The sequence below is a fragment of the Equus przewalskii genome, chromosome 21 (assembly GCF_037783145.1).
Source record: "Equus przewalskii isolate Varuska chromosome 21, EquPr2, whole genome shotgun sequence".
Lineage (NCBI taxonomy): Eukaryota > Metazoa > Chordata > Mammalia > Perissodactyla > Equidae > Equus > Equus przewalskii.
Window position 1 is genome coordinate 31,140,865 of NC_091851.1, and position 20,973 is coordinate 31,161,837.

At 40.1% G+C, this 20,973-nt stretch overlaps 1 protein-coding gene across 5 annotated transcripts in view; it reads right to left on the reverse strand.

Moving 5' to 3' along the window:
- Positions 1-20,973, reverse strand: part of CHD6 (chromodomain helicase DNA binding protein 6) — a 203,103-nt gene that overhangs the window by 106,154 nt on the left and 75,976 nt on the right. For all 5 annotated transcript variants that reach the window (XM_070589234.1, XM_070589235.1, XM_070589236.1 and 2 more), the window contains 2 exons: positions 9,080-9,227; positions 6,900-7,049 (listed from right to left, as the gene is read on the reverse strand). In XM_070589234.1, coding sequence (XP_070445335.1) covers positions 6,900-7,049; positions 9,080-9,227 — 298 coding nt within the window. The remainder of the gene's footprint in view (positions 1-6,899; positions 7,050-9,079; positions 9,228-20,973) is intronic.

Here is a 20,973-nt window from a genome sequence, read left to right on the forward strand (position 1 = left end):
AAATACTGGCTACACTGTGATGCCTGCCAAATTTATATACCCAACTCGGAACCTCTCCCTGATACAGACTCATATACATAATTGTTATTTGCCTCTCCACTTGAATGTCTCAGAGATATTTCACACTTAAAATGTCCACAAATGAAACTCCTGCTCACCTAGCCAACCTCCACCCCAGCCCTTCTACCTACAGTTTTCTCCCATCTGAGTTAAAGAGAACTCTACCCTTCTAGGTGTTCAAACCAAATATCTTGGTGTAATCTTCGCCTCCTCTCTTTTCTTTCCATACACCATATCTGATTAGCCAAGAAATCCCGTTGGCTCTACTTTCAAAATATGTCCAGAAACCAGCCATTTCTTACCACCTCCACTGCTTCTACCCTGGTCTGAACCACCTTCATTTCTCACCCATATTCCCAAATGCCTCCTAACTAGTCTCCCTGCTTCCACTCCTGCCCACAAGCCTATTCTCAATACAACATTCAGAATGCCCCTTTTTATTATGTCACTCTTTTGCTTAAACTGCTTAAAAGAGTTCTCTTTTAACTAAGAGTGAAAAACCAAAGTTCTTCCAAAGGCCTACAAAATCCTACAGGATCTGTACCCAGCCTCCCACTTCCTCTGTTACGTTTCAGGTCCCCCTGTCTGTTCCTCATACAGAGCAGGCATGTTTCTACCTTGGGGACCTGGCATAGGCTATTCCCTCTGCCTGATATGCTCTTCTCCCCTACATGACTCCCTTGTCTTTTTACTTTGTTCCTTTCTTCGCTCAAATGTTAGAGGCCTTTGTAAGGCCAGCACTGACCACCCTATTTAAAACTGCAATTTCCATTCCTGAATTTCATATTACTCTTATTCCGATTTTTTTTCTTTCCATAGCACTTACCACCATTGACACTACACAACTTTCTTATTTTTAGGTTTATTGCTAGTCTCTCCCTAGTTATTTCTACCTTGGAAGTTTTGAGCTTTAGCCCCTTGGCCTCCCATCCCACATAGGTTCAAAATCTGGCAACTGTCTGGAGGAAGAGATCACTTGTGTGTTTTTTGCAGACCTCCTTTCCACTTGTTGTAGGCTACCTCCCCGAGGGCAGGGATCTTTGTATCTTTTATTCCTTGATGTTTTCTTCAGCACTCTAAACAGTTCTTGGCATGTAGTAGGTGTTCAACAAATATTTCTGAATAAATAATGTTAAGAGATTTTGCAATACTACATGGCAATAGCAATATAAAGCAAGTGCTACGGGAACACAGAACCCAAAGCACTTGGGAAAATTAGGAGAGGCTTTGGAAACGAAGTGATATGTGAGTTAGATCTTTGTTAGCCAGCATTAAACTTTCATAATTGCTAATCACCTTTCCTACTGACTCCCAAGCCTGTAAAGCTGAGACTAGCAAGCAAGCATTCATACATGTATACATATGCTGAAAGGAACAATGGTCTCTTCCTCACTACCACGTTGCTTCAAATATTCTCTTATTCTTACCTACCATGAAGAATAAAAAAAGATGGTTTCTGAAGGTAGGATTTTGATTGCCAGTTCTCAACTAGGACCAAATCGAAGGAAACTTTAACACATGGATGAAGAAAGCACAGGACTTTACTCTGACTATCGACAGGAAGAAGGGCTTAAACCATTCTTCATTATAGACTATTTTCAAGTAAAAACAAAGGAACTTAAAATAAAATTTCAATCTATTTCTTGGCACTGGTTAAAGAATGGGGGGTGAACACTAGTGTGAAAAACAAACACTAATGGTTATCATCAAAATATTGACAACAGGTTTTTACTCTATCCTAATAAAAGGAAAAGGGAGTAGCATTTCCAAAAGACACATCAAAGTGGAAGGAAACTGGAAAACCAGGATTTCTTTTTCTAAACAGAGATTGTGCATAAGCGTGATCATGTGTGTATAAACACTCAGTGTATACACATACACACAGATATAAACTAAATCTGCTTGCCAAATACACTTCCATAACAACCATCTGTTCTCAATTGCTTGGAATTTTCTCAAATTATCCTTCAAAGACGACCATTTTAATTCATTCACTTTCATGTCAAAGACTCATATAAAATTTTTTTTTCTTAGAGAAAATTTCAAAAATTTTCAACCCAAGTCACACCTAATCTCAACAAACCACCTGATTTGCTTGTATTTAGCTAGCCATAAGGAGAGGCTCCAGTTAAGAAGCAAATCACTCTTCAAGTCACCAAGTATTTACTGAGCACCATGGAGGGCACACAAGTAGCAGCAAACAAGATGCCCAGTCTCAGGGGCTTACACTCAACTCAGGGAAAGCAAAAAGAAACATATTTTTCTTGGAAATGTCCCAAGGTAAATTCTAATTGGTGTGACAGTGACCATAAATTCAACAAGAATACAGAAAGCAAGAACAGCTTGGATGTCACAGAATAGGTGAGGTTTTAGTTGGGCCCTAAAGAATGGCAGCTCATAAGAAGGGAGCAAACAGGAAGGAAGGCCAAAATGAACCCCAAGGATGAAAGAACAAGTCTATGGAAACAGGCTGCATATTTGGAATACTAAGGAACCAGGCTCAGTAGAGCAAAAGCATTATACGGAATGAGGAGCAGAAATAAATGAGGGTGAACAGGTTGTGTGTGGCCACATTTTTTAAAATATCAGGCAGGAGCTTTGCTCTAATATAGGAGTTAAGAAGTAATAACTCCCTTAGATTCTTGAGCAGAACACTGAGAAATGTCCCTAGCATTATGGGAACATTAATCTGGTAATGGATTAGGAAGCACACAGACTTATAGCAGGGAATTACAAAAGTGCATACTGCAGTAAGTTGAACATTGGCCTCAGCACAATGGGTGGCAACAGAAACCAAGAGAAAACAAATACAGAAGACAATCTGAAGAAAGACACGGGCTGGGAAATGATGGTTATAGCCAATGAAGAAATAAGAAAAATCAAAACCATCCACCCAGGCACAGTGGATAGGAGCCTAAGCACTGAACCACACAGCTGGTACAAAGCTAGAGCAACACCAAACAGCAGCAAGTGACCTTTGCCAAGGGGTCTGTCTGCAGACCGGTGTAAGTGCCTACTTGACATGAGAGGGAGACGGATGACAGTGGGAAAAATATACTAACATAAAGAAATGGAGAAAACAAGAGCCTGAGAAAAAGGAAAAATATCTCATTCTTGTTTTTCTAATCCAGGGGTTAAAAATCATACCTGTTTATATAATGAGTTTTAGGAATATTTATTCATTATTCATAATTAAAGAAATATATGATAGGTTCAAGTGAGTGAGCTACTACCTAACATAAAGTGCTACCTACATTAGGTGAAAATAATTATGACAAAAAGTAACACTTGTTTTGCAAAAGGCTTATAATCTGATTAAGGGAACAATCGAGAGTGATATTCAGAACAGTATAGTAGAGGCATTGACAAATCAGAATAGTCACGGGCTATGAACAAGTAGTGCAAGGGTTCCAACTGACTCTTGACTTTGGGAATAAAAATACAACAGTCATAACACCACAAAACAGAGGCTGGAAAGTGCTGTAAGTTTTCATCTGAATAGTTCCTGGGAGTTAATGTAAATTTTACTTTATTGAAACTCTTTCATGACTGATACATAGGAAAAAAAAAAAAAAAAGATACAAGCCCTACCCTAAAGTAGCTCATAGCTTAGGAGAAGGAAACAAAAAACTGGCAGGTGTTTAAAGGACAATGACAAGAGTTAAACATATGAGAGTGCTGGGGAGCACAGAGGAGGGGCACTCATCCCCAGCTCGGGGGGAGTAGGGAGCTTCCTAGGGGAGGTAACAACTGAGCTCAGCCTGCCAGGCAGAGGAAAAGGCCAGACAAAGCAAAGTACTGTCTGCAAACACACAGAGTGAGGCATGGGAGAGCACGATGAGTTGAAGCCTCATACAAATTAAAATCCTTCTGTTCTAAAAGGCAAAATCATACAAACCACACAAATTGTAAGAAGCAAAAATTGAGAGCGCCTTGTAAAAATCCATACATTGTAAATGTACACAACTGTGAAAGTCTGTCCAGGCACCAACATCAGTTTGACAAAGAATAAGAAAGCAAAAAATCACAGTCAGGATGGAAACTTATTTCCAGCACCTGCATCCCATAGCCCAGTCAGGGGACTGTCCTCTACACTCCAAAGCAGGGCTGTGTTAATATGCCAGTCTTGAGCTAGAATGAATCATGTGTAAAGATGTTTTTAGCAACTAACCAGTAGGTAACCAACGTTGAGCCTGCACTCTGGGGCTGGGACCCAGGGGCCAGCAGCCACATAACTGGGCTGAGCATGCTGCTAAGATACTGCAGAGAAATGCAGACAGGACTTTTTGGTGCCAACTCCACAACTTCTCTGCCCCAAGCTAAAGCTAGTAAGCAGGCAGACACCCACCCATCCAAAGGGCCTCAGGAGAGGGACATAAGCAAAAACCTCATAACGTTCAACTGATTTTCTGTGCCACTGGGCACTTTGAAGACTGACTGGAATCCTAAACAAGATCCATGGCTTTCAAGCTTTGCATTAGCCCGGGAAATCTTTGTTCAAACCTCCCCAGGAAGCCCAATATGGAAAACAGATGCAACCAGAGCTGTTTTAGTTCTACAGCAGCTGGGGCTCTATGGAGCACTGATTTTGAAACCTGCTCAAATCCCCTCACAGGCTGTCTAGTCTGCCCTGCATGCTGGGCCAGGCCTGTGGCACAGAGGTCAGATCCACACGGTTGCCTTTGTGAACATCAAGGCCAAAACCACACATCAGGTCCTTTTTCTGGCTTAAATTTAGTAACAATTTTTGAGGAATAAGTAATGCAAATTCAGATTCTATCTTATGTTTTATCATATATAAACTCTCTTTGCTGACCCTTAAAAGGATAAGAGCCTTGTTAAGATACATAAAATTTCCTGAATTTTTTCTGTCAGATCAGCTAATGCTACCCTTCAGCCACCATAGGAGAAGTCATAACAACAACTGAAATATGGTTAACGACTTAGGCTCAATGGCTACTAGGAGAAAATAAAATCCCTTATAGTGTTTTAACTACCAAACCAACCATAAAATCTCCAAGGAAGGAAAACCCATTATAAAGCAATATAATCCTATCAACCTCATAGTAGTCTTGCAAGGGCTGTTCTTAACTATTTGCTTGAAAAGTACTGCAATGACTACACATCATATTATTATTCCTATTAAGTGTTATATTCATTAGCTGGATAACCTTTGGCAGAGAGACATGAAATCAACTCTGACATGCTAGTCACCGATCAACTGCTGCTATGACCTGGATCATTCTGTGCCTGTTTCTTGATTGTTCAAACAGGGACAATGCCTCCTGCTCCCAGCTACTCTCCATGCAAACACAAAGCAAAAAGATTATGTGACATTATGTGAAAATGCTTTAAGTTGGAGGCAAGGTGGTTTAACCAGATAAAGTATTATCAGCTTCAATAAGCCACATTAGTGTCCAGGAGCAAAGGCAGGTATTTGTGCTGCTACTGCACATGCAGAGCATGAATTCTACCAAGTCAGCAACGGTGACTCCATAACAACAGACAGCCTGTGTCCCAGAAGGTGCTGCTGGCAATGATGCCCCTCCTACATGCACAGCCTGCTTCTTCTTTTGCTTCTAATTTCTTCTCTGTAAGCTCCTTGGCACAGACCTCCTCCTTTTTAACATTTACCACTCTTCCTTTCTAGCATCTGAGTACCAGGTCCTAATGCTATCCTCTTTCTCCCTGATATTGCTGCCAATGGAAATTTCTAAAATGCGAGCACGGCCATCCTGCTTCTCTGCTTTAATCCATCAACACCCCCTAACCTTTGTTCCATCTACAGTATAAGGGCCACATACCTTAGCTAATAACAGAAGCCCCATATAATGTGACTCTTCCTACCACTCAGGGCACATCTCCCACTACTCCTCAAATCAGACCTCAACATCCAGCCAAGCTCGTCTATTTGTCATACCACAACCTGTGGTAGCATTTAGGCTGTGGGGCTTTAGTTCATGTTGGAAACACTGCTCCAAACACTCTGACCTCCCTCCTGTCCTGTCCACTCCTTCTGTGTAGCCGCTGTATCTAGCACATAGTTCTAAGGCTGCGCTTACCACAATATTAGTATAGTCATAGGACCCTTCCCCTAGATTAAACTACTTTGAGGCAGGGACCATGCCTTCATACTGTCCTTGTATCCTAGGACCTGGCATTGCAGTGGACTCGCGATATATATTTGTTGAATCCAAGTTCCGACTGTAATTACTAGTTCATGTGATTTCTTTCACTGAACATCTATTTACTACGTATCAGACTTTTACATTCCAATGGGAGAGACAAAGAAATAAAATGAAATCAGAAATCAGGACACTGTTACAAGTTGTGGTAAGTGCTATGAAAGAAACAAACAAGAAGTAAAGCAGCGAATCATCAGGATGAGGGGCAGGGATCTACTTTACATGAAAGAATCAGGAAAGACCTCTCTGAGGAGATACCATTTTAGGTGAAACTTAAAAGACAGTGAACCAGTCATACAAAGCATGTGGTGAACAGCATTCCAGGTAAAAGGGACAATACAGGCAAAGGCCAGAGGTTGGGAGAAAACTGCTAATATAAGGCATTAGAAGACAGCAAGTCTTGGCTGGAGAGTAACAGAGGCAGGGAAAAGTCATTTACGTGAAAAATGGATTGGGTGAAATAGGGAGAGAGCGTGACGACAGAGGGTCCTGCTGGGCACAGTAAGGGGTTTGACCTTAGGAAGCATTTGAAGGTTCTAAGCAGCAGTTAAAATGATCTAACTTATGCTTTAGCAAAGAGTCACAGAACAACTCCGTCAAGTAGGCCAAAATGACTGCCTAGCCAAAGCCAGCAGCCCAGTCCAAAGGCTGTACCTCCGCTTGCCAAGCCAGTGTAGAAGCAGAGAGGGCGGAGGTCCGGCCGGCTCCAAGAACGGCAATAGTTTCCCCATCATCATCCACTACCTTGAAGTCCAGGTCCTCGTTGTATTTTCTGCGCTTCACTTGCCGTCCTGAGCGACGTTTCTGCAGGGCAAACACACCAATCAGAGAGCTGCCCTGTGAATCAAAGGTGAAAGCTTGTACAGGAATACTCTCTCCTACGCTCATTAACATGCAAAGGAGATCTTTATTCCTTTACAAAAGGAATCTTCCTTTAACACAACTCTTTTAAGAACTCAATTCACTCAAAATGGGATCTAGCTAAGGGAGGTGACCCAAAGTGCCAGGATCCACTAAAAAGAAATTACAGTCTCAGAATCCAGTGAGATGTGTGTTTTATTTTTTTTAAAGATTGGCAACAGTTGTTAGCTCAGGTGCTAATCTTCTTATTTATTTATTTTCCTCCCAAAGCCTCCTAGTACATAGCTGTATATTCTACTTGTAATTGCCTCTGGTTGTGCTATGTGGGATGCCACCTCAGCATGAACTGATAAGTGGTGCCACGTGCATGCCCAGGATCCAAATCGCCGTAACCCTGGGCCGCCGAAGTGGAGGGCATGAACTCAGCCACTTGACCACGGGGCCGGCCCCCAGTGAGATGTGTTTTATTCATCAATGGCAGTGACTTTTCTCCTCCTTTCTGGAACTGGTTTCTATTCCAGTAAAACGGGGATGGGAGGTAAACTCTATGGTCTTTGAAGTCCCTTCCAAGACAGCTGGAAGCTCTGATTTTAGGACAATAACATGATAGTTGGTTGGTTTTTTTTGCCACATTCACAATACTTACCATGTACTCCTTAAAAACTAAATAATATCAATTTTATTAAGACTTACTTTGAGAATATCATAACAACCCTTGAAATGCAAGGAGACAACTTAAAGTGTGACAAAACAAGACTCGTGAGTCATCATCTAAGGACTCATCTATAATTAAATAGCTTGTGACCTTTTAGAGAGACGACATTCTACAACAAAGCAGCCCAATGGCTTTCCTCAAACAGAAAAACACATGGTTCATCTTTACTTACATTTGATACCCAAGCAGTAAAAAATCTCCTCAGAACCATTTACCAGCTAGCTCACTCTCAAATACTTAAACCTTAAAAAAATAAAAAGCCAAACCCCATCTCACTTAAGCATTCCCTTCATTTTTACTATCTCACCCCTATGATGTTTAATTTTATACAAAGGATTCCACATAAAAGCCTCTCCCCCAATCCCATATACAGATCACCATCCTAGCAACACAACCCCCTGCCAACTCCCATCAACCCAATGTGCTTGCTCCTCTGCCCAGTAGCCACTAGCCTGAGTTTGTAGGCAGTGAGGGGGTCTCTGCTCTGACTCCCCAGACACCACTGTTTATTACCACTTGACATTAGGAGCCGACACCTTCCTACAATGAAGATCACCTAGAAATCTGAGGGTCCAGATGAAATTTGAAGGTGCAATAAGTTGATCTTATTCTAAATGGTACCCTTGCAGGAGCACAGCCCAATTAAACTGCTGTGGATATCAGAGGAAACAGCACTTTCAAATATTAGAAATCATGTCCAAGAGAGGTTGCCTCAACTCAGGGAGAAAATTCCTACCAATGTCACGGGCACAGGTCGGCACATTTCAAGAAATCTCATTTGGGTGGGCAACTCCTTGTTTCCATGTTTGGTCAAATTTTCCTTACTATTTTGGCAAAATAAATACATCCCTGACTTTTATAGTATCCGAGATTATGAAAATGACCTTGTGCAGACTGGCCCAGCACTGGGAGCCCTAAATGCATTACATACATGGCAAAACGGGCCCCTAAGCCTTACCTAGCTTGTCTCACAAATCCATTTTCCACATTCACTCTCTCTACAGCCTAATATGCTACTTTCCAAGAAGGAAGGAAACATCACTAACACCTGGGAGATTACTACTATAAGGATCAGGATTGCTAGGGGAAAAGCCTGTGGCCTTTTGGTGCTCACCCACCAAAACAGTGAAAGCCCATCCCAGATCTGTGCACAAGGGATGTAGACTAGAGGTAGGGAGAGAGGAGCAACAGGATCAGTGTCAGCAAGATCCCGTCCCGCAGCTGTAACCTTCACCAGGGCTCCCAGTCACAGCTGTACCTGGCTGTCTGCAGACTCAGTGGACTCCTCAGGACTCCGCAGGGATGGGTTCGGCAGGCCCTGATCCAGCTCTAAACTCTCCACTGTGGTTTCACTTTTCCTTTTTCCTTTCTTCTTTTTCTCCACTGGGGTTGGTCCTTGCTCCTTGCTACAAGGAGAAATTCAGAATTAAAACTGTTGGGCAGCTTTTAAAACTAAGATATCTCATGTGATCAAAGTTATATCACATTCTGGAATTCCTGGACAAGGGTAGGCTTTAATGGAGAATCTACAAGAGTTTCTTCCCAGAAATATACAGAGATATGGGAAGAAGTATCTACATGGATGTAGAACCCACTTTTTTTACACCCCTCTCATGACTACTATGGCTATGATTAATGTGATAAAATAATATGAACATCTCCCAAAACCTTTCAGTTTATATAAATGTCTTCTCTTGGAAGTTTAATTGCTTTGCAGATATTGAGAATCATCAAATTTCAATCTGTCTTTAAGTTACATGGGAAGACACATCTCCCTAATCTGTCATAATCCTCTCTTGAGAATACTCTACGTATAAGACTCAGAGCAAGTACTACAACTCAAAAATGAAGACAACACTGTCCCTACCCTTGAGGAGGTTACAATTATGAAAATCCTACAGACCACCTACAGCCACAGTCCAAGGTGGTAGATGAATGCTTCCTGAGAAAGGTGGAGCTGGGCAAAGTCCATCCATCCTGCAGGGCTCTGCTAAGATGGCAAGCTTTCCTCTAAAAAGCCTTTCCTGACCCTCCTAACTGATAAAGTCTCTTTTTTCCACACTCCCAAAGCTCCTTAACTGTGCTTTGCTTAACGTACTCAAATCTGATCTTTCACCAAAATTAGTCATTAACTATGACACACAGTGCCTGGATTCTCTGTAGTTTCTCCATAAACATTTGCCAAATGGATGAATATTTTATACTTCTGTGATCTCTCTTACCAAACTCTAAGTTCCTAGAGGACAGTATTACTTGATTCAGTTTTGTATTCCTCATACTGAGTACTTTTATGCCATATATAGTAAGTATTCAATAAATATTTATTGAATAGGTAGATGGATGCATCAACAGATGGGTAAGATTACTGTCGTTGGGGAGATTTGGGAAAACGCATTTGAGTAGATATATACATAGGATTTTGACAGACAGAAGATAGGAATAACAATAATAACAACAGTTCTTATATAACACTTACTATATGCAAGCACAGTTCTCTAAGTCCTGCTCTTCAGAATAATCTTATAAGGCAGACAGTATTGCCATTTTATCAAGAAGCACAGTGAGGTTCAGCCATATTTCCAGCGTTAACACAGCTAGTCAATGGTGGAGAAAAGATTTCAACCCAGGCATGCTCTTAACCACCATGGTATTCTTGGGGAATGGAAGCGTGTTAAGGACACATTTAATAAGATAGTGTGTGTGGTTAATATGACACGATAAGTGAAGAGAAGCACTACATGATGAAACTGGAAAGAAACCAGGGGTACACCAGGCTAGAGAGAGAGTTTAGAGTTCATTCTGTGTGAAAAGGGCCATAACAGCAAGCCTAGGAAAGAGGGAATGAAGACAGGGTAGATATAGCCAGTGAAAACTCAAAGGTGAAAATCATTTCAAAGATCTAGAACAAGTGGAACCACTAAGTCTTGGCAAGTGACAGAATGTGGAGGATGACGAAAGAGTCAAAATTATTGGTATTTTCCATCAGGTAAGTTTTTGGAAAGCGTGGGGCAAGAGAGGGAAACCAATGGCCTTGTTTAGAGAAGGGAGATTTAGCATGATGAAGCTGTGGCAGGAATACCAACCAGTGTTGACTGTTGAATCAGCCTGCCTCTCTGGAAAATCCTTCACCCCTCCCACATCCCCAAGCAGGTCAGCACAAACTTAACCTACCCTCGATTCCTCAGGCTGAAGACTGGCTTGCCTACCTATCAAGTTTACATGGGAAGACATCAGAAAAGTTCTCCCTGAAAATTATTTTGGTTCAACCCAAAGAAATGAAACTCAAGGGGTCCTGCCATTTTAGAGGATTATACATTTTAACAAGAGACTTGAATTCTCAAGCAGGGGAAAAAGGCAAAATTTCTTCTACTTCTAATCAGTTCAGGACAAGAGACTCAGGGGAAACAGTTCTCAAAGATGGTAAAATTTCATAGGAATATTTATCTCATGTTATGTGGCTTATCACTAAGAAAAGTGTACAGCAATTTATATTGTACAAAGCACTTATGTGTTCCATGTCTCATTTAATTGTTCCAACCCTAGTCCCATGAAGGAGCCAAGGCAGATAAAGCCTCATACTCCAGATGAAGAAACAGGTTTAAAAGCAGCAAAGGCCCCAAAGTCAGCAGCAGAGCAGAAGCCCACACTCGGCTCATCTGACTTACAGCCTGTTGCTTTTTACACCATATCATGTTTCCTCTTTTTGTTTTTTAAACCTGTCTCCCTTTTGATAAATGTAAAAACTTCAAATCTCCTTTAATGTTATTTGAATCTCAAAATAATGACAAAAGAATGAGTAACAAAACATTGCAAAGACCCAAATATAGGAATAAATTCACAAATCAATGGTTGTTGATGGTTTTTTTTTTTATGGATCTCTTAACAAAAGAAGGTTTGTGTTTAATTTTTTGGACACAAATTTAAAGACAGCTGATTAACATACCAAAAGTCACCATAATAATCACATGCTCGGAGCCCCATTTAATTTTATAAAATTTTAAATCCTTCCTCCCAACATCTGAAATCAATTTCATCTATCTACTAAATATAAGTTCACTGTATTAGAAAATTTTATATATGTTTAACCCTCATTTAAATATATGATAATATATATTTAATATTTAATATATATTTACTCTTCATTGAAATATATACATGATAGAAATACGTGCTTCATTGTGAAATATCATACTCAAAACCAAACCAAACTCAAGCCACAATTAAGGAACAGAACCTCAAAATATGAAAGTTTCTATAAGACTTGTATATACTTGCATTCCATATTTTCAGAAACACACTATATAATGAAAGTAAGGAGCAGCCCTAGTGAGGCACTACCAAAGTCAAACCTAGGGCACTGCTAGATTTTCCTATCTAGAAGCTGAGGGGAGGGTAGAGTGGAGGGAACACCTTCTCAAATATATGTCAGTAAAATAGGAAAATGACTGGTGAAGCCTGCTTCCTTATTTGGGAGTAAATAAGAAGATATTCTATCTGCAAAGTCTTCAAAGTTATTTTCTGGAGGTTACCTTTGGCAAAAGAATCAATTCTGAGTTCCAAAAATTCTTCCTGGAGCTCTTCTGATAAAGACAAATAACAGGAAGAAAAGATTCCTTGTAAGTTTATAAATGGGACATCAAGAAAATATGACCTGAATTCATCCTCCTGGAAGACTAGTTGAAATGTGATTTCCCCCACTTTGGAATAAGTTTTGAAAATGTTATGCTTGAGTGTTTTATCAAATCAAGACATTTTAATCTCCAAATTACTCTATCTATAGATAGATTTGGTCCACGAATGCTTGTTTGCTCCTTGAAGTTCCAGGTTCTTCAGAAATAGTGGTCAAATAATATGCAACAAAACTATGTATGAATACACTCTTTGATCCAGCAATTCCATTATAGGAGTATACTCTAAAGATACACTTCCAGGGGCTGGCCCCATGGCCGAGTGGTTAAGTTCACGCGCTCCGCTGCAGGAGGCCCAGTGTTTCGTTGGTTCGAATCCTGGGCGCGGACATGGCACCGCTCATCAAACCATGCTGAGGCAGCGTCCCACATGCCACAACTAGAAGGACCCACAACCAAGAATATAGAACCATGTAGCAGGGGGCTTTGGGGAGAAAAAGGAGAAAAATAAAATCTTAAAAAAAAAAAAAAGACACATTTCCAACAATATGAAAATACATAAGTATGAGATTATTCACTGCAGCATTATTCGGTAATTGCAAAATAATGAAAGCTACCTAAACGTCAAACATAAGTGACTGAATAAATTAGGATACATACAATGGAGTACTATGCAGCTTTAACAACAATTAAGAAAGAAGTCCATGAACTGATATGAAAAGACTTCTAAGATACATAGTTAAGTGAAAAAAGCAAAGCGCAAAAGAGTATCATACGCCACTTTTTGTGAAAGAATAAATGGAAAATAAGAAAATATGCATATATATATTTATATTACAAAAAGAAACAAAGGAAGGATAAATCAAAAAACAATGATTATCCACAAGGGATAGGTGGAGAGAACCAGGTGGAAGGGATACATACAAGAGGGGAGTGACACATCTCTGAATACAGCTTTCTACATAAATTTAACTTTTGGAAGCATGTTAAAATTCTACATAATAAAAAATTTAAAAACTAAAGATGAAAACAAGCTGACACAAATGAATCAAAGTGTGTTTCAAACAAATAACAATCACATTGAACAGAGGAAAAAATCTCAGTTTATGAACACAGTAATAGACTGTATACTCTCAGCTTTTAGGAGAAGTGGGGAGAATAAATCCTGAACTCTTTTGGTAGGTATATAGGTGAAGCAATTCTGAAACCGTATTAGATGTGGTACAGGATTAAGCAAATGAGTAAATGTGTTGATGTTAGTAGCTGGGGTTCTCACTGAGGAAGAGGGAAGATGTAAATAGGACATGCTGTAAAGTGAAGAAGATGTGGTATGAATCTAAATTGGCGGCATCAGTGTGAACTCATGTTTTATTTTTAAGCATATGTATGAACAGGCATGCAAATGTGCATATATATTATGAATATATTGTGTATGTGCAGATATGTGCATGTACATATATGTATATGTGCACTTGTGTGTATTTTCCCCCAGCTTTGACAACTGAAAGAGCCAAAAAGCAAAGATGCCCCGTTAGCAATGCGCACACCTAGCCCCCAGATCTTGGTTTCTAATACCAGGTTCCTCAGAGAAATGGCTGATTACAAGACTAAGGTACGGGAGATACAAGATGAGACTGAAAAACATCCTGCTAAGTCAGAAAGTAAGGGACTTGGCAAAAAAACAAAAGGCAGCATGTTGAAAAGATATAGAAGTCAGCTTAAAGAGCTCTCGCTGGTCAAAACTGAGACGATCTGAGCACCAAAGTAACTGAGGACAGTAATGAATCATAAGTTGTTGAAAACAATAGGAATCTATACCGATGAGATAAATAGATAAAATATGAATAAATAATGGAGAAGGGAAGGCTCTTGCTTACTTTACAATCCAAATGGTAGATGTGGTAGAGTTGGAAAATCATTCTGTAACCACTGCATAAAAGATGAGTACAGTCCAGAATCATCAAGGAAGGCTAAATTCTAGGGAGAAGAACTTGAAAAGAAGCAGGATATTTGCATGATCTTAAAACATCTCCCCACAGATTGTTTATTAGTTGCAAGTGAACAAAAGCAGTAACTAGACAATGGTTATTATATAAGAAAACGGCCTTAATCTTAGGAAAGACACACTGGAGTATTTAGGGATAAAAAGCCATGATATACGCAACTTACTCTCAGATCGTTCAGGAAAAAACATATAAATATATATAAATAGAAGTTATTTTGATATATACCTATTCCATGGCTGGAGTGGATACTATGTGTGTTCCTCTTTTTGCTGATAAACAAGATCGATCCCCTAGACTACAAGAGTGGCTAGGAGGTCAGGCCAGGCTATGGTTTCCTTTCACCACAGTGATTGGTCCAGGGATGGACACATGACCCAGCCAGGCCCATTTGGGAGTCCCTTCCTTAAAAAGAAAAATTAATTTTTGGCAGTAGTGAGTAGGAAAACGAATCTCTTTCCTCCTAGGTCATAAGGCTGTTAAACTGTGAGCTGCACACAGCCACAATTCAACCTCATGAAGAAAAGCAGTTGCAAAGGAGGGAGCTGACACCCAGACAGGTGCAGGGAAGGGTTGGAGACAAAGATCTGGTGGAATCCTCAACTATACCTCCTGGTTCTGATTCCTTAAAAGCCAATGAACCTCCTTGTTATCTTTTTTAACTTAAGTTGGGTTTATGTCACTTGTAAACAAGAGAGTTCTGAATAATACAATTGCCCAATACTCTCACCATGTAATGGCACTTGACGCTGGATCAAAGCACTCTTATTTTTATAATCCAAAGTCTAACTTGATTTTACAATAAAACATATAACCACTTTAAAGAAAGCACCTACCACGTATTTATGACATGCAAGAAACTTCCAATCTATAAACTATACCATCCACGCAGGACAACTATCAGTTATAACCAACAATAGTTTATTAGTAGGCCTCATCCCCAAAGTTCCCTCTTCCTGTATTTACACAGCTTCATCAGCCAAGAAGATTTTATCTATCTTTGCTTTCTGCAGTTTGTATTAGGAAAGTAATTTTTTCGCCTTCCAAATAGGAAATTACATTATAGTATTAAAGCACTCGATACACAGACTTTCTCTCCAGTTCTCAACCCCCAGGTTTCTTCACTAGAACTGAGAGTTAGAAACTCAGTGCTGGACCTGAGTATGAGGAGAAAGATCTGAGTATGTGTCACAACACTATGCTACTACGAGTCTTTTGTTACTCTGCCCCCATGGATTCTAGGTATTGAAAATTTTTATCTAACAAACAAACTGCATTATTTCAAAATGACTTACCTTCCTATTTTAAAATTAAACCTTATAAAATGTCCATCAAAGTCTTAGCAAGAAAATCAGTTACTGCCACAGTGAGGTGCCATGATCCCCAAATTCAGAATGACTGCAAACAGCCCATGATGATAATTACTGCCTTCACAGACTTGCACGCAACTGGACAGTCTAGTCCCAGAACCACTGTTCCACCGTAAGAACAACTCTTCACAGAATCTTCCAGTCCAGGCCTCGCCACAGGCTCTGATCTCCTTCCCAGAAGTACAACATGGAAAACACAGACAACACCCCAAGGAGCTCATTTGCACACTTAATTCAACTTTTACTTAATGTCCACATTAGTTCAGTTCTATATACATAGAACTGAGTTGGGCATAGATTTTTAAAGATACGAGTTAAAAAACCACACAAAAAACTAATTGTTTTGGTGCAGATGTAGTTAACTGTAGACTAAATATGAACCAATCTACCCTGTCCTCAGTCTCTTTAACTGTATCATTAGTACCATCAAAACAAAGATTATACAAGTTTGTGATATTATCCTAGGAAAAATGCAACAAAATGATTACATACTTACAAGATGAAAACCCAGAGTTTTAACAAATAAAAGTGATAAAAGCAAATGAAAATAAAAATTCAAGGGCCAGCTCTGATGGCCTAGTTGTTAAAGTTCTGTGCACTCTGCTTTGGTGGCCCAAGTTTGGTTCCGGGCACAGCATCAGAGCACTCGTCTGTCAGTGGCCATACTGTGGTGGCAGCTCACATGAAAAAAAACAGAGGAAGATTGGTAATAGATGTTAGTTCTGGGCAATCTTCCTCAGGAAAAAAAAAAATCTTTTTAAAAAAATGTAGGATGGCTTCAAATGAAATGTACACGCCGTCCCTATTTGCACCAAATCGCATTTTCCAGTCAGAATCATTTCTGACTGATAACCTCCTTCATTCCAAATATGTTCAAGCCTCTAGGTCTTTATTTATCAACATTAAGCAATAGCAACTGACATCCTGATATGAAAATTGATGAATTTAGATCCTATATATCTCCCTTATTCCTTCCTCTACTCAATATTTTTGTTGTTGAATTCTTTTAGTTTAGGCAATGATGTTTTAAATTTTCATTAAATCTTTCTTGTTTTCTGACTGCTCCTTTTTCATGATAACCCATTCTTGTTTTGCAGACAAAATATCATCTTGAATCTGAGGATGCTAACTTAAAATCTTTATAAGTTCTTTTCCTTGAATTGTTTCTTCTGAGGACAGTTGTCCTATTCATTCCTCTTTTTCCTATTTCTTTCCTTTATGGTTCATAATCTTTGGTGGATTGTTCCTATTTAAAATGAACAAGGTTGATAACACAGGTGGCTGGTGAGGCTCTCTGCTGCTAAGTCGCTTTCTCCAACAAGCCTCATCCCTGAATGGGAGGCCTGGTCTAGGACTCTGCATACTTGAGTGGCTGCCCTCTCTCCCCCTTTTAAGGTATGGGCAGGGAAAGGCAGAGAAGCTAGTGCTCCTATGCCTCCTTCTGTGGATGTCAGTCTCCACCTGGAGCCCTAGACCCTCCCCCAGAGCAAACTGCTCAATATCTTTACAGTAATTGCCTGACCTCAGCCTGGAGCTGACAAACCATGCAGCCACCACTCTGCAGACAGTCCCTTAATCAGCCACTTCCATTTCCGGCCTGCCTCTCATCCCTCCTCCAGGGCTGCCAGGTCCACTATGAGGATGAAGTACTTCTACCTTTGTTATAAACATACCTCCTGCATGTGGTCTGAGCAGGACTCCCTCCACAGCATTTATCCATCAGTAGGGTACCACTGGCCTTCCTTGTCCAGAAATTCCTAACATCTCCCATCTTTGAAGAATTTATTTCCCTCTGTTCTTCTTGGCATTTCATTAATTGGTGAAGAGGGAAAATGAAAGTATGCTCTATCTCCCATCTTAAAACTGGAAGCCCCTCAAAGAACATTTATTCAAATGTCTATTGGTCTTTTTGCTTTTAAGTCTTTTCACATCGATTAATTCCTTTAATATCTGGCTCAGTACTCAACTCTTCCAAGGGACTCCCTAGACCAGAACTGAAACACTCTTAATCCTCTAAATCCTTTCAGTTATTCTGCATACAGTTATACTAGGTTCCTTTGTTTTGTATTTTTGCCTGTTTTTTGAACACTTGCAGTGCTGTTTCTCTAACTCATGAAAGCTCCCTAATAACGGGGCTCATAGATGATACTTCTGTGACATCCTCCTCCACAACTGCATTCCCAACACAAGTGCTCATAAACAAGCAAGGTACACAGGAGGCACTGAAAATAACCTGGATAAATAAATGAGCAGGTATGCAATTATTATTTGCATTATTTGGTAACTGTTCCCTCACAGATTAGGTAAAGGGCCACTATGCACCAGACTCTAACTTAGAAAGCCGTGGGGCGTACAGAGTAAGCACTAAGGTGCTCTTACGAAAACAGGAATGGAGATTTAGTCCAAAAATTCAGAGGTGGGTCTCTGACATTATCATTTAGAGTTCTTCCCTACTTAACACAAAGCCCAGGGGGTTCTAAGCACAGGGTCCCTACTCAGAACTCAGAATTTTGCCTTCTTTCTTCTAATAAATGATCAGAATGTAAAAATGAGCCTCCTAACAGACAGAGTCCTGTCAAGGGATACTCTTGAGCCTAAGCACAGCCTCAACAAAGATCTGTACTCTAAACAAAGACAGGTGACTGACCTTCACACAGAAGGCAAGCTGAACTGCCTGAACTTTACTTCCCCTCCTGCATCACACTTATCAGCTGACGCACAGCTCTACCAGGTACATAATCAGAATGTCTGAGGGTTAATGTCCAGAAGCAACCATCAAAGAAGAAAATCAGAAAAGGTAAAACCTTTCTTCCAGCATGTTACTAAACTTATTGGATGCGGGGGAAAACTCTCCCCTGGGTTCACAAGCCAAAACAAATGAGGGTAAAAAGCTGAGGCACAGAAATTGGGCTAATCACACCATTCATTTCCCTTCCTCTTTTTGGTTTTTTATTCTGAGTCGATGTTAAATATAAAAACATAAGTATGCTCCATTTTCCCAGTGATCTGTCATCTGTTTCTCAAAGGATGGTCTAGAACCAGCTACATTCTAATTATCCGGGAGACTTTTGAACTGCAGATTCCCGGGTTCCACCCCAGAGCTAATAAATCAATCATGCTTTCTGGGGATGTGGACAGGGAATCACTTTTATAACAAGCTATCCAGGTGACTCCTTAGGCACAGCAAAGTCTGAGAACCAGAGATCCAGGCAGACAGTCCTCCACTTGGGCCAACACACTGACTAATTTCTTGACTTTCAAGAGAGAATATAAACCATTCTGACATGTGTGGAAATTCAACCAAGAACATGAACACCAACACTCGAGACCCTGGCTTGCAAAACAACCTCCAGCTCAGTCAAAACACTTGGCTCCTGACTTAAAAGAGTGCAACCGAAAGTGCTGACAATCAACCTACTCCTCAGGTACTCCCTAGATACCGAGTAAGGGCACAGACGGCCGCATACACACTGAATGGGTCATCTTTCCTCCTCACCAAGGTGTGCTTCAATGCCATGAGCTAACTTTACTAAAGGCTACTTCCACGAAGAGAAATATGAAATTCACAGGCACACAGAAGCACTTGATGCAAAAACTGTTGCTGAAGACAGTATCCATTACGTTACATACTGCTCCCCAGTGAGAAATTTCTTTCTCAACTGGTAAAAATTTTGCTTCTCTGAGGAACTGGCACGATGCTTTTCTAATACCAAAGCATTTTCCCAAAGCCCTTATAAAGATTATATGACCCCACACAATCTGACACCTGCTTACCTTTCCAATTCCCTTGCTGTAGCTACACAGGCCATGCGTGTCTACATATGTATAGGTCTGTGTGTGTTTGTATGTACACAAACATGTACATCTGTGTATGTCTTCTTATGCCAGTGGCCCCATCCTCTTTGGGAAAAGATACTATAATTAAAAAAACAGTACAAAGTAAGCTATACTAAGTGAAATTTAAATTTCATAGTCAGGGAAATGACAAAGAGCCTAACTTGGATTCCTGGAGGAGCTTTCTTGCTTAAATTTTACACAACGAAGGAGTGAACTAAGCTCACATTCCAAGATAATTCAGAGGGAAATGAAGAAAGAGCAGTTTAACAAAAAGGGGGTAGAGGGTTCTCCTACTTGGGCATTTTGGACTTTTATCCCTCTAAGCAGTAAATGAATATTCATCACTATTATCATTCCTGAAAAGGAAAATCTGTTAGACTCTATGTATCACCTCTTGAGGAGAGAAGACATGTTCAATGATCTATTTGCTGCCTCAAATACAAAGAGAAACAGCAGACGAAAAAGTTAGAGCCATCTTAGTCCTTGAGAGGATATTGTGGAATGTGCAAACTGAAATTCTATAGAAGAGGGGCCATTTCCTACAAATAAAAAACCAATTTCTCTGACACTGGAATCTCCTCACCATTTTCCATTCCTGACCTTCCCTGGCAAGGCATAAAGACATGCAAAGCTGTGGGAGACAAAAGTGGGTTTTACAGTCAGGTGAGCCTAGAGGCAAATCCTGATGGTGCTGTTCATTAGCTTTGTGCCTTAGACAAGTTACTTTTAAAATTTTCATTTCTTTAATTATAAAATGGAGACACCTACTGTTATTTAATGATGGGAGTTACTATATGATATCTTTTATAGGTCTTATTTTCAAGAAGAACAGCTCCATCCATTTTTTCTAGCAAAACAATTAAAGTACATATATAAAATATACATTTTTATAATAGACAAATTATATTATAATACATATTTATGTGTTCTGTGTGTCCAACAACCTGACAAACCTCTCTGGTGACCCACCCCCAGGGACACAAAAGACACTGATCTCAGGCACTTAACTATTATTGAGGAGACAAGTCATACATATAGTCATCCCTTGGTATCCATGGGGGATTGGTTCCAGGAACCCCTGTGGACACCAAAATCTGCAGACACTTAAGTCCCTTATATAAAACGGCGAAGTACAATGAATACAGTCAATTGAACTATGATCCTTAGTTGGTTGAATCTATGGATGCAAAACCCACGGATATGGAGGGCTGACTCTACATGTAAATAACTGTTTATGATTGAAAGGTAGCCTATTACAGAGGTTAATGTACAAGACTGGGAATCAGGAGGTCTGAGTTTATGACATACCCTTAT